General features: G+C 36.2%; 1 protein-coding gene across 1 annotated transcript in view; it reads right to left on the minus strand.

The window, feature by feature from the left end:
• Positions 1 to 12,981, minus strand: part of LAMA2 (laminin subunit alpha 2) — a 603,102-nt gene extending 590,121 nt beyond the window's left edge. The window contains exon 1 of the mRNA XM_082855622.1: positions 12,804 to 12,981. Within this exon, the coding sequence (XP_082711748.1) occupies positions 12,804 to 12,930 (127 nt within the window). The 5' untranslated portion in view covers positions 12,931 to 12,981. The remainder of the gene's footprint in view (positions 1 to 12,803) is intronic.
• Positions 12,982 to 13,099: the final 118 nt, after the last annotated feature.

Below are 13,099 nucleotides of genomic sequence, written 5' to 3' on the forward strand. Positions count from 1 at the left end.
AATATTAATGTCTATGATATATCTAAAATGATAGCTGGTAAACATTTTAATCCTTTGTATTATAATTCTCATCCAAAAAGACCTCACATATAGAAAAGTTCTGACCAAGCAAAGAAATATGCATTCCTCATCCAAAGCTTAAAAATTGCTCAGCTCTCACTGGAATATCCTTAGGGGAAAAAAATATGCATCAAGAGCAAAATAAAGTACTCTAAAATATTTTATTTATCACCTAAGTGGCATTGATAGCAATACCTTGTATTTGTGCACACTGTGTTTCAGTATTTTTTGAAATGTATATCTTATAAAAATATTAATTTCGACTATGAAAGCATTAGGAAAAATAATACATGTACAACAATTTTTAAAGGCAACTCTTTTAGTCTGTCCAAAAAGAGTGGCTTCTTCATTTTAGAAGTTTTATTGTGTTCCTACTATATACCAGACAAGAGACAGAGCAGTAAATAACAAGACAAAAAGCCCTATTATTATGAAACTTAACATATTAATTTCTAACCATCACATAGCTGAAGATCTTGGAAGAGGAACTGGTTAATTATATGCCCTTCTAGCTTTCTGAAATAGCAATAGCTCTCGAAGTTTGTATAAGATTGGATTGGTTGTTCAACTTATTACACAGCTGAAAATCATAAAACAAGACAGATTAATTATATACATGAACCAATTTTGACCTAATCTATGGAATTACGTTCAGAGAGCCTGAATGCAGTCATTTGTTAATTCAAAAAAAAAAGGTGGGGGACTTCCCTGGTGGCGCAGTGGTTAAGAATACACTTGCCAATGCAAGGGACACGGTCTGGGAAGACTCCACATGCCCCAGAGCAACTAAGCCCGAGCGCCACAACTACTGAGCCTGTGCTCTAGAGCCCATGAGCTAGAACTACTGAGCCCACATGCCACAACTACTGAAGCCCAGGCCGTGCTCCACAACAAAGAGAAGCCACTGCAATGAGAAGCCCCACACCGCGATGAAGAGTAGCCCAGGGCTTCCCTGGTGGCACAGTGGTTGAGAGTCTGCCTGCCAATGCAGGGTACATGGGGAGTAGCCCCTGCTCACCACAACTAGAGAAAGCCTGTGTGCAGCAACGAAGACCCAACGCAGCCAAAAATAAACAAATTAATTAATTATTTTTTTAAAAAAAGTAGGGATCTCCTAGAATATGGAAAATGGTCTGAGAGGGCAAAGTTCTGTCCAAAGGATCTAAAGTTAAAATTTCAGATCCTAGATGGATAGGAACTTTAGGTTAGTGTTGCTTTCTTAGCACGTCTTAGGTAGCACATATTAGGAAGCCTGTGGATAAAATCAGTTCTTGAAAGTTGAGTGAAAAATATTTTACACCAGCTTGAGGAAGATAATAAAGAGAAATAAAAAGCATTTTGAAGAATCTTTAAACATATCATTGTCTGTATACGAAGTGTATCTATAGCTATTTGCAAAACCAATAAAGATAGGATATGCATTTTAAATATTTCCTTTCCATACCAATTCACTTTTTCTGTGTTACTGGGAGATACGTCACAAAAAATGAAAAAAAGAAATAGAAGGAAGATGCGCCACGGTTTTCAATACACAAGAACTAAGTGTATTAAGAGCTACTAAGGGGAAAAAAATCAAAGAAAGGGAGTGAAGAAAAACGTTATAAACCAATAATGCCTTTGACCAAACCTATCATTTATTATAATACAGAGTAGTAGTATTAATAATACTATTTGTATGGAACATTTTATTTAACTCTTATAACAACCCCATGAGATAGATTTGAACATTATGTTCTCATTTTTTAGATGGAAATTGAGTTTCAGAATAGTTAAATGACTGAACTGTTGTTTAAGGGCACAGCTTTAGGAAGAGCTGGAAACAAAACCCGTATCCTGGAGCTCCAATTACAAATCCAGTGATTTTTCCAATTTACCACAGTGAAAAATTAAATAGTTGTACATTACATGTTAGGCATGATTGAAACTTTTTGAATAGGAAAAAGGCCTATAAGAAGTGTTTTGTCTGAATTAATTTTCAAAATCTGATATTCCCAAGTTTAAAAAGCAGGTTTCCCTAGAGATCTGTTGGGGTTACATGATTTCCTGAGGTAGTTTTTGGGTTTTTTTTAGTAATTTACCATTAGACTTAACACATAGGTAGACACAGTAAAAATTCTCCCTATTCAGGTTGATATTAAATATTGTGTTCCAAGACTATTTTTCACCTTAGTCAATAGAGAGAGTCCAAATAAAGAGGGTCTATCTTGAGAGCTTTTCTACAATCCAATTAGACTTTACATTGAAGACCATCCTGAAATTAATTTCCATTGTGTGTCAAACATGCTGAATTGCCATCTCTACCCAAGCAGATGTTAATGAAGACAAGCTTCACAGGCTGAAAATAATAACTAATCTTTACAAAGCACTTATTATGTGCCATACATTTTTCTAGCACATTACATATATTAAAAGTCTTTAAAAAGTAGTTTATCAATCCCTAATAAATCTATGTCCAGAATTGAGAAATGCCTTTTAAAAGTTTATTATATCATATTTGAAATATAAAAAGCCAAAAAGTACTGCTAAAATTTCCATTCTGTTGCCTGTTTAAATCACTTCTCACATTCAGCTACTAACATAACTATTAGCTAATTATAGGACCTTGTGTTTCTTCCTATCTCTATTACTGACTTGTTGTGTGACCTTGATAGAATTCTTCAAGTGACATAGTTTGACATTCCTGCAGTGACATAGTTTACCATCTATAATCTCTTAGGGTCTACTCAATGAAGCTTTTAGAATATTTTGCTCTTCTTAAGCTAAAGGGGTGTCATCTGCACTGCAAATATCATTTTGAGCTTTGTGATCAAATAAGAAGAAACTAGCTAATATTTACTGATTAACTGCCAAGTATTTTCGCAAATATTATCTAGCTTAATTCTATTTTACTAATAGGAAATTTAAACTCTGTCGACTCAGGTTTTTGGTCTCAGTAAGAAAATACTTTCCATCTCCCAAGTTAATACTTCTTCTGCTATTCAAAGTTATCTTCAAAGCAGAGGAATGTATATGGAAATTGAAGACATAAAGAAATATATGTTATAAAGAACAGACTTGTGGTTGCCAAGGGGGAGAGGAGTGGGGGAGAGATGGAGTGGGAGTTAGAAGATGCAAACTAGTATATATGGAATGGATGAATAACAAGGTTCTATTCTGTAGCACAGGGAGCTATATTCAATAGCTGGTGATAAACCATAATGGAAAAGAATATAAAAAGAATGGGGCTTCCCTGGTGGCGCAGTGGTTGAGAATCTGCCTGCCAATGAAGGGGGCACGGGTTCGAGCCCTGGTCTGGGAGGATCCCACATGCCACGGAGCAACTAGGCCCGTGAGCCACAACTACTGAGCCTGCGCGTCTGGAGCCTGTGCTCCGCAACAGGAGAGGCCACGATAGTGAGAGGCCCGCGCACCGCGATGAAGAGTGGCCCCCACTCGCCACAACTAGAGAAAGCCCTCGCACAGAAACAAAGACCCAACACAGCAAAAATAAATAAAATAAATTAATAAACTCCTACCCCAACATCTTCTTATTAAAAAAATGAATGCATAACTGAAGCACTTTGCTGTACAGCAGAAATTAACACAATGTTGTAAATCGACTATACTGTAAAAAAAAAGTATATGTTAATAAGAATATTTTTGTAAGTTAAGCTATGAAGTTCAGAATAGCGAAATACTACAACACAAATTCCAATTAAAATTGAACTCATACATTTGTGTTTTCAAGTATATAAGCAAATACCTTCATAATCAACCTCAGCTGAGTTTGGTATACCACAGTATTGGAGAAAAAAAGTGCTGCTTTAAGCCAGAAGACACCATGACAATTTTTAGACTTAATTCATTTTTCTTGAGGCATTTTGAAAATTCACATTGATTGAGTCCCTAATAGATGCTCTATGTTTTATATACTCCTCACAACAAACCAATGAGATGAAGCAGCTACCTGAAATGACAATTGCACGACTTTGTGTTCTCCTTCATATTTTCAGCCTATTCAGTAATTGAAAAAGGCATAGCAGGCAATAAGCCAGAAAATTGGGGTAGCTATACAGGCTTGTGGAAAAATATATCTGATGTGGCAAGCTCGACTAACCTTATTTCCTCTTTAGAATAGGACCTTACATGTTACAAGCAACTTAAAAAGAATTACCCTTAGAGTTTTTTGTTTGTTTGTTTGTTTTGTTTTTTGTGGTACGCGGGCCTCTCACTGTTGTTGCCTCTCCCAGTACGGAGCACAGGCTCCGGACACGCAGGCTCCGCGGCATGTGGGATCCTCCCAGACCGGGGCACGAACCCGTGTCCCCTGCATCGGCAGGCGGACTCTCAACCACTGCGCCACCAGGGAAGCCCTACCCTTAGAGTTTTAACAGTACAGCTACCAGACTGAAAAATATAATGATCCCATTTACAGTTTATTCTGTGGTCCACAATCACTTATCAAGGCAACTAGACTTTTCTGCAAATTCAGAATTCTAGAAATTTTTAGATTCCCTTATTCTATACTTTTGTTTATAAAACTGAAAATCTAATGACTAAAAAAAAATCACATTGGAATATACTAAATATATTAAGTACTGTGAGAGTGTTAAAGTATAAATGGTACATACATACACATCCTCTCAAAATCTAGGAGGTTTGCAAAATTTTCTCTTAACTGAGAGGTTCAACTTCAAATAGAACTCTCTAAATCTTTTTATGAAGATGCCAGTGTTCTACACTTTTTCAGAAGGAATTTTGAGATTCACTCTGCTCTGATTCTTAGGTGTATCTATTTGATTCTTGCTCTTTTCATTCACAGACATACACAGTGACTATGTTTTAAAGAATCTTTTGTATAATAAATATCATTATGTTTCTAGCCTGCTGAAGTAATTTCTGTAAGGTAACTCCAGAAAAGCCAATAATCAGTTAATACTTTCTCACAGTCTAGTGCCCAATAATCCAAATCCTAAGAATTTAAAGACTAAAATTTGATGAATACTTTTAAATTTATGCATAGTTTTGAGTAATGTGTGTGTGTATCTCTGCATAGTTTTAAGTAGTGTGTACGTGTGTTTAAATGATAATGAGTTTTGAAGACTACACATTTTATTTTTCTTGTTCTTACATAATACCTAGTGAATCTCCAGTTTCAGATTAGACTACTAACATAACTTAGAAATGAAAATACGATTTTTGAGGTGTTTTATAAAAGATAAGAAAGGATCTAAAACTCCAAAAGAGATGACAACTTAGGATCCATAAAAGCAGCAGCAGGAACATATTCTAATTTCTAAAACTAACATTGGAACTTGTGTTTGTCCTTGACAAACTTCTCCTTCTATAAAATGAGGATAATTATATTAACCTACTAAAAATTTTTGCTATGTAAATGAATGTGTTAACTTTCACAACGCACTAGATACTATTCAACCAATCTGAAGCATCTGGCACTCAAGATGCAGTTAAACAAAGAGCTTCGGGAAATGGCACAGCCCAGTGGTCAGATGAGAGGACCGTACAAGGCGAGACATAGTTAACATTGCACAAGGTGCCTTTCCCAAGTGCCAGGCACGAAATAGTTGCTCAGGTGTTCATCATTCAGAATTTGCACAGATGAACTTGCTATTTGTATTAGATTAGTCCTGTTACAGAAAGCGAGTGTTATGAGTAATAAACCACTAATAGACTACCCTCTATGATCTTTTTCTAAATGTCATGTGCCAAATAGGATAAAGCTCCCATATTAAAATTCACATTCAAGATGACTGGAAAAACACTATTTTTTATTCATATTATACATCTTTGGCAGGCAACCCCCTAGCTTTAACTCATTATGTAAGTTTAGATTATGTCTCAAAACTATCTTTAGATAGTAATTATCAGTGGCTTTTAATAAGAAGAAAGATTTAAGCAAAGTTTTGCCTTTCATATTTTCTAAAAAGTTAAATTTGTTAGAATCATCTCTTCGAAAACCATATTGTATTCACAATCAGGGTACTATAGGACAAAAGAAGGAAGGGAGAGAAGAAAGGAATGAGGGAGGAAAGGACGGAGAGAAGGAGAGAGATTAGAGAGAAAGAGGAAGGAGGAAGGAGGGAGGAGGGAAGGAAGGGAGGGAGAGAAGCTATACAATTTTTTTTCACTTAAGTTTGTTCTAAATGACAGAACTTAGGCCAAAATTGTGTTACTTTATTCCAAAGGTTACTACAAGACTTACAGAGACCCTTAAAGAAGTTATAAAAATCGAAACAGAGCGTAGAGTAAGTTTCTGATTGTAAAAATAGGTAACATTTCAAAGTCCATTTCATAAAAGAAGTCATCAGATCAATACATCATTGTGTCATTTTTAACAATAGTATCTAAACTTTAGCTCTGATACTGAAATGAATAATAAAAAAGAGAACTCCAAGGTACACACATATCCACGTGGGATTGTGGATAATTTTTGTTTTAACGTTTTTAGTTAAAAGCACTCTAAGAAACCTATGAAATCTTTCTAAGAACACTGGGACAAAATAAAAGGATATGTAGAAATTCCTTGCGCTTGAGTAGTTTTGAGGTATTGATATTCTTTTAATCATGGAATGGAAGTGAGATGCCAACAGCAAAAAAAAAGAAAAAGAAAAAGAAATTTTACAAAGACACATCTGAGCTTCCCAATGGTAAGATTGTTGAGGTGGAATACTCTGAAATGGAGTCACTTAAATATGCTCTATGAATAAAAGGTTGGGGCAGGAGATGAATTTAAAATAATCCTACATTTGTACTACTGGTCTAGTCCAACGGATTAGAGTCTGCTTGAAATGAAAAATATTAATTATTATTTCATTTGTTCATTTAATTCTACTCAAAACTCTTCAATACCACCCATCTGACTTAGATTAAAAGGCAAAATCTTCACAATGATCTAGCCTCCCGTTACTTCTGTCCCTTCTAATTGTGCCTTAGACCTTTATAAGCCTGTTCCCTGTGCCCAGAGTACCCTTCAAGCTGATATCTGTATGAATCACTCCCACATCAGTTTCAAGTGTTTGCTCAAGTGTGACCTTCTCAATGAGGTCAACCTTTATCACTACTTAAAAATAGCAACCATCCTTCACTCCTAGAACTCCTGATTCCTCTTACCCTGCTGTATTTGTCCAGAATCCATCACCCTCTACATTCTACACAATATAGGTATTCATTATAATACTTATTCATTATATATCCATCATATTTCTGTCTCGTCAACTAGAATATAAACTCCATAAGAGCAGGGATACGTGTGTGGGGTTTTTTTGTTTTGTTTTTGGCTCTCTTTTACTCACTGAACATATTCATTCATTAACCAATGAATGAATACACATAGGCCCAACCCCACCAATTTCCTGCTCAAATTCTGACCTTGGAACTCAGTCTTACCAATGGGTACAGCCCAGAATCTGTCTTCTTTCTGTCTGCCTGGCATACACTGAGCCTGGCATGAGTCTTGAGAACCATGTGCCAATCTGATGCCATCTTTCTCTAACCTCTACCTTGTTTTCTCATTCACTGCAACTAGGCTTCTGCCTTAGGTCCCGCTTAGCTACACATTTCAAGGTTGTGACTCTACACAAATCCTAAACCCCATTCTAGATTAAACTAAACAATTTGGCCATTGACAACATTTTCTTCCTGATCTTTTCCACTGGGTCTCCAGGTGCTAAATAAGGACCTACTGCAAAATAGACAGATGACCCGGAGTCACCTTTTTTTTTTTTTTTAATTATCCCCTTGGAAACTCTTCCAGACATGTTCTACCCACATGACAGAATGCTACTGGATAGCTAATGCTGACTGGACTCAAGTGTGCATTTGATACATCCTTTGGACTCTACAACTTAGACAGCTAGCTGCCCCACAAATCTTGTTATGCATAGGCTAGGTTGAAGTTACTTTTCCCTATTCTGAACCCCACTAGACCTCTATTCCTCCTCTTCCATTGTTGCCCACAACTGTAGTTCCATAATTCTAAAACAGATTATGAAAGAAGATATGAGACCTCATATAAAGTTTAAGTGAATTTCTTTTTATATTTCACTGCTAAATATATTTGGATTAAAAGAAAGAACAATGATTCCGTCTCAGAGGTCCACACTGAAAAGTCTAGCACATTAGTCACTGTCAATGAATAAGCAGTATTTATTAAATGTATGAATAGAAAAATAGTGGCAATGATCTGCTTTAGATAAATGGGAATGGAGAAAATACTAGGATGTGAAATCTACCAAAAAGTAAACTTTTTTGAGTAGTAGCTATTACGATATAATTGTAAGGTGTCAAAATTCCAAATACTACTTCAGAAATTCTTCTTATTTAAATAAATCCATCCCACAGAAAAACAAATTCATGTTTTTCTTACAGAAGTCATATCTGGGTAGAACTCTTGGGATATCTATTTGAGCTGTTAAATAATTATATCTGAAGAAGGTGAAGAGTGCAGTTATTACAGTGAGGTGACAGTTATCCCATCTCTCAGGAGCTACAGTAACTGAAGTGTACTAAGAAAGAATCGGCAGAGCAGGCACAGTTCTTTCATAATCCCTAGCAACTCTTGATACAGATTAAGTTCATCACTCTGCATGAAATCTTAGAAGAAAAATATTTTAGGAATAAGATATATCAGCAATTGGCATACATTGATATATCAGATTTTTGAAATATAATATATAATGTATGTCATTTTAAAAAATTCTAACACATCCATAATATAATAGTCGATGTTGAATATGTTCTTATTCTTAGCCATACATTTATCTATTATTAATAATTTTTACCAAACTAGTAGGCCAGTATGTAGTGAACAAGCCAACAAGTTACATGTATAGTAAAAGAAAATATCAAAAAAAAAAAATCAATTCCAGCTTTACTGCCACAATAAATCCCCTGAAAAGTTCTCTGGTAATTTATAAAGTGTTCTCACATTTTATAGCGCGGGATGTTTTAGAACTGTGCAATTTATGGTGATGTGGAAGTTCCATATTAAATTTTTAAGTATTCTTGCCAAACATGAGTGAGGATCGTCTCAAACATGTTTTTATTTTAAATCCCAGAAGACATTTAAAAACACATTTATATTCACTTAATACTTTCTTGACATTTTTTAAGAATTCAGAAGTTCAAATACAAGTATGCACTCTGAAAACAATAGAATGTAATACTAGAATCTTGGACTTGAAAAAGGACTGGAGACTTGATGAGTCTTAACTTCCTCTCTGTAGAGGCATTCAGTCCTAAATCATCTCTAACAACCTGAACATCTGATCACTGCATGGACATTTCCAGAAGCTGGGTGTTCCAGCACAACCCAGATATTTCTGAAGAGCTCAGAATAGGGAAGGGAGAGGAGAGGGAAGAGGTTTCCTCCCATTTTATTTAACTCAAACATTCCTCTTTGTCACACTGTTCTATGGATCCAAGTTCAGGCTTTAGAAAGAATATTTTAGTCTCTCTTCCAAATAACAACCCTTCTAAAAATTCGAAGATATATCTTATGATTTCCTAAGTCTTTCTTTCTCCAAATTAACAGTCTTTACTTGGAATAATGCTCCTCTGAAAATCTTTTCAGACTTCTAACCATTCTACTCTCCCTTCTCTGAATTTACATCCATTTGTCAATGAAGCACCCAAATGTATATTAAACAAACAAACCTACCCGCTTCTGAGTTTTTTATAAAAGTGAGTTAATTTTTCTGTCACCATATCATACTATATGTTCATATTGAACTTGCTGCAATTCAGACTGCCTTTCTCATCCTGTCTTTGTACTCATTCCTGTACATATAAAGGAGAAAACAAATTTCCAGAAGACAGCAAAATGAAATTAACATCTGGATACAAACAATAAAACCAACTCCATGTAGGTTCTATTCATGGACCAGGCTATAGAGACATTTATAGATTCCTGAATCTGATATTCACCAGCTTAGCTACCTGAATCAATTTTGGACCACCTGCAGTTGTCATATGCTTGGATTTTATTTTCCATCAAGCCATTACCAAGACAAATGAACATAAGGAAACCTCTGTCACAGCCCTAAAAACTTCTTTCTGAATTGACCATGATCCACCATGCAACAGTCTTTGGAAACTGTTTTCAATCACTGGCAATTTACCTACTATTACATTTCCATTTCCACATATTATTTACACAGATGTGAGGAAAAGATTTTTTCTGCTGCCTTGCTGAAATACAGAACTATTTTGACTACATCGTTTTCCTATTTTGTCAATCTTCAATTTAGTTAAGGAATTTCCTTGGAATATCTTTCTTGCTGAGTCAATGCTATTCATACTACAATACAGTATGTTCTAGAAACTACACAAGATTTCAAATATTTTTTTTTAATTCTGATTAAGTTTCTAACTTAGTTACAACATCTGAAAAAGTCTGCTTCGTGTCAACATTCTTAGTAAACTGGCACCATACTATAAGGGAAAACAGAACTCATTCTAAACAATTAATTTTTGGTCAGGAAGGTCAGTGCTAGTGTAACTGAAAAGAGAAAATTGATGACAGCCAAGAAAACACCTCTTCAATCAAACTCATATTCAATGATCTTCACTGAGAGCTTGCTTTAACAGAACGCCATTGAAAAGGAAACACGGCCTCAAAAATTAAATGGAAAGAAACTTTGGTACTATAAAAAGGGAATTTTACCATAAAGTTCCTTGTAAAGTTCCCTTTAGCATAAGGTAATACTAGAAGCGCTCTTAGTTGTTAAAAATTAAGTTATTATCATTTGCATGAACTTAAGAGACAGCTACTCCAAGCCCCAGGTTTTAAATTTGTCCAACAATAATAAATAATGGCTGGAGCTGAAATAATCTCACGTATATAAGGCATTTTAAAATTATAAAGCACTATACAAATTTAAGGCATTATGAAATATATTTTATGTAGACTTTTAATATTAACAGGTTTTAACCATTTATCCAGTCTCTAAACATATTGCAAATAATCTATAAAATACACAATAATTGATGTTAGAATGCAGAATATAGCAGTGTATAGTAGACTCTGTGCTATAGTTATTTTGCATAGAATTCCTTATTGTGTGTAATGTTCAAGTTATCTCTCAACAGAATGGCAGTATAAATTCTCCCTTCTGAATTCACTTCATCTTGTGCCTGGACCACAGAAGTCAGAGTTAATTTTACCTCAAATAAACCTGGGGAGGGGGGATGGGAAGGGAGAAGGAAATAAGTGAAAAGGGGAATGGGGAACACTCTATGGAAAACTGTCAGGAACCCACTTGATCCCTACTCGGCATGCTTTGAGCTTCTGCCCACTCCAAGTGAACAGAGGATTGGTGATCTTGGTCTCTTCACTCCCAGCTGCCTAACAGTATTAAAGTATTATGTATTGTTAAAACATATCACATAATTAAGTAAAGTTAATATTTAAAAGTAGTATTTTTAAAAACCAGCTGCCAAAGATATTCTCAAACTCACTCTCATAAATTCTATTAATTAAGCCACATTGACCCCATTTTACTTCTCAAAGAAGGAAAAGCAAAAATAGAAGAAAAAAGTTTATAGTGAACTTAAGGTCATTTTCATTCTAGGAATTTTAATCAAGAGGTTGTTATTATAGCAAGGAGTTTAGAGTGCTTTTTCTACTCCTTTTAAAATAAAATAGTAATGTTAGACATGCTAGACTACAAGCAGAAAACCTATCAGAACTGTTAGACATAGCTTTATCCCAGTTAACTAAAAGAGGGATAAGTATATTTCAAAATTTTGGCAGATTCAGCCTCATCAAAACTGTCAAAAGCACTAATCTCCAGATTTTGTACTCTTGGGGCAAATATTTTGATATTTGAAACCAAACCTTAAATATTTCTTAATTTTTAAAATTTGATACATGTTTGCTAACTTACAGAAAAGATTTCTAAAATTTTGTATTATAAATTATTTTTTAAACGCTGCACATATGCTTTTTTTAAAATTCATGATCATAAAGTAACCCTTCAAAGTCTCCCAAGAGCTCCAGAAATGATATGCATATAAACATTAAGGCACTCTGAGGAGTATAATTTGAGTTACATTAAGTGCAGCTGTTTTCCGAAGTCCCGTGAAGGGTGTATCTGGTCACGGTGGTCTTAATTAAAATACAAATGACATAGAGGTCTCATCTGTATTTAAGCAAGCGGAGACATTTCACTATAATAAAATAGGATACCTAAAATAGGATGTGGGTAAAGAAAAGGTGAGGCTGGAAGCAACACTGCCATGAAAGAAAAAATCCACATACTTAACGCCTTTACAAACCCCGTTCAGAGTTGGAAACAAAGTCCTTAAAAAAAAAAGATGTATCAGCTGCCCTCGCTTAAGTTCCAAGACGTACCACAGATTGGGAAAGCTCTCTATGTAGGGATGGAATCTAATTGGGAGAAACTTTTAAAAAACATTTAATTGGTTAAAAGTTTGCCTCTTGGAGAGATTTCGGAAATCAATTTGCAACATGTATAGTGATAGCAAGTCCTCTTAGAAACGAATGAAAGATGAAAAGCGTTTCGTGTTCTTTTGGGGGAGGTAGGCAGTTCCCCCTACACCGTGAACTCCGGGAGTTGAAAGTGAACTTGCATCAAACTTAGCCTTTCTTGCCCCAAAGCGCACTCCTCAAGGGCAAAAAGCAAGAAAGCGGTCCCTCGCCTGCAACTGTGAGAAGAAGGGACCCGTGAGGGGCCGCGGGCCCCGGCAAAGGGTGTCATCTGGAGCCCGTGCCTCGACTGTACCTCTTTGCTGATGCGCCGGTGGCTGCCGCCGCTGCTGCTGCTGCTGCTGCTGCGGACGCTGCGCCTGGCCGCCCTCGAGGCCTCCGCTGAGCAGCAGGACCAAGAAGACCCCGGCGGCTCCAGGCATTGCGGCGGCCCCGAGCGGATCCACTTCTTAGGAGCCGGAGTCACTGCCGCCCGCTCCCCTGGTCAGAGCTTGTGAGCCGAATGAGCCGCAGCTGCCGGGTAAGGGAAGGAGACAGCCCCCGCCGGCCTCCACTCGGCCGGCGCCGGAGCATGGGGGTAGAAAGAGGACA

The sequence above is a fragment of the Leucopleurus acutus genome, assembly GCF_964270905.1.
Source record: "Leucopleurus acutus genome assembly, chromosome: 15".
In the NCBI taxonomy this organism is placed as follows: Eukaryota; Metazoa; Chordata; class Mammalia; order Artiodactyla; family Delphinidae; genus Leucopleurus; species Leucopleurus acutus.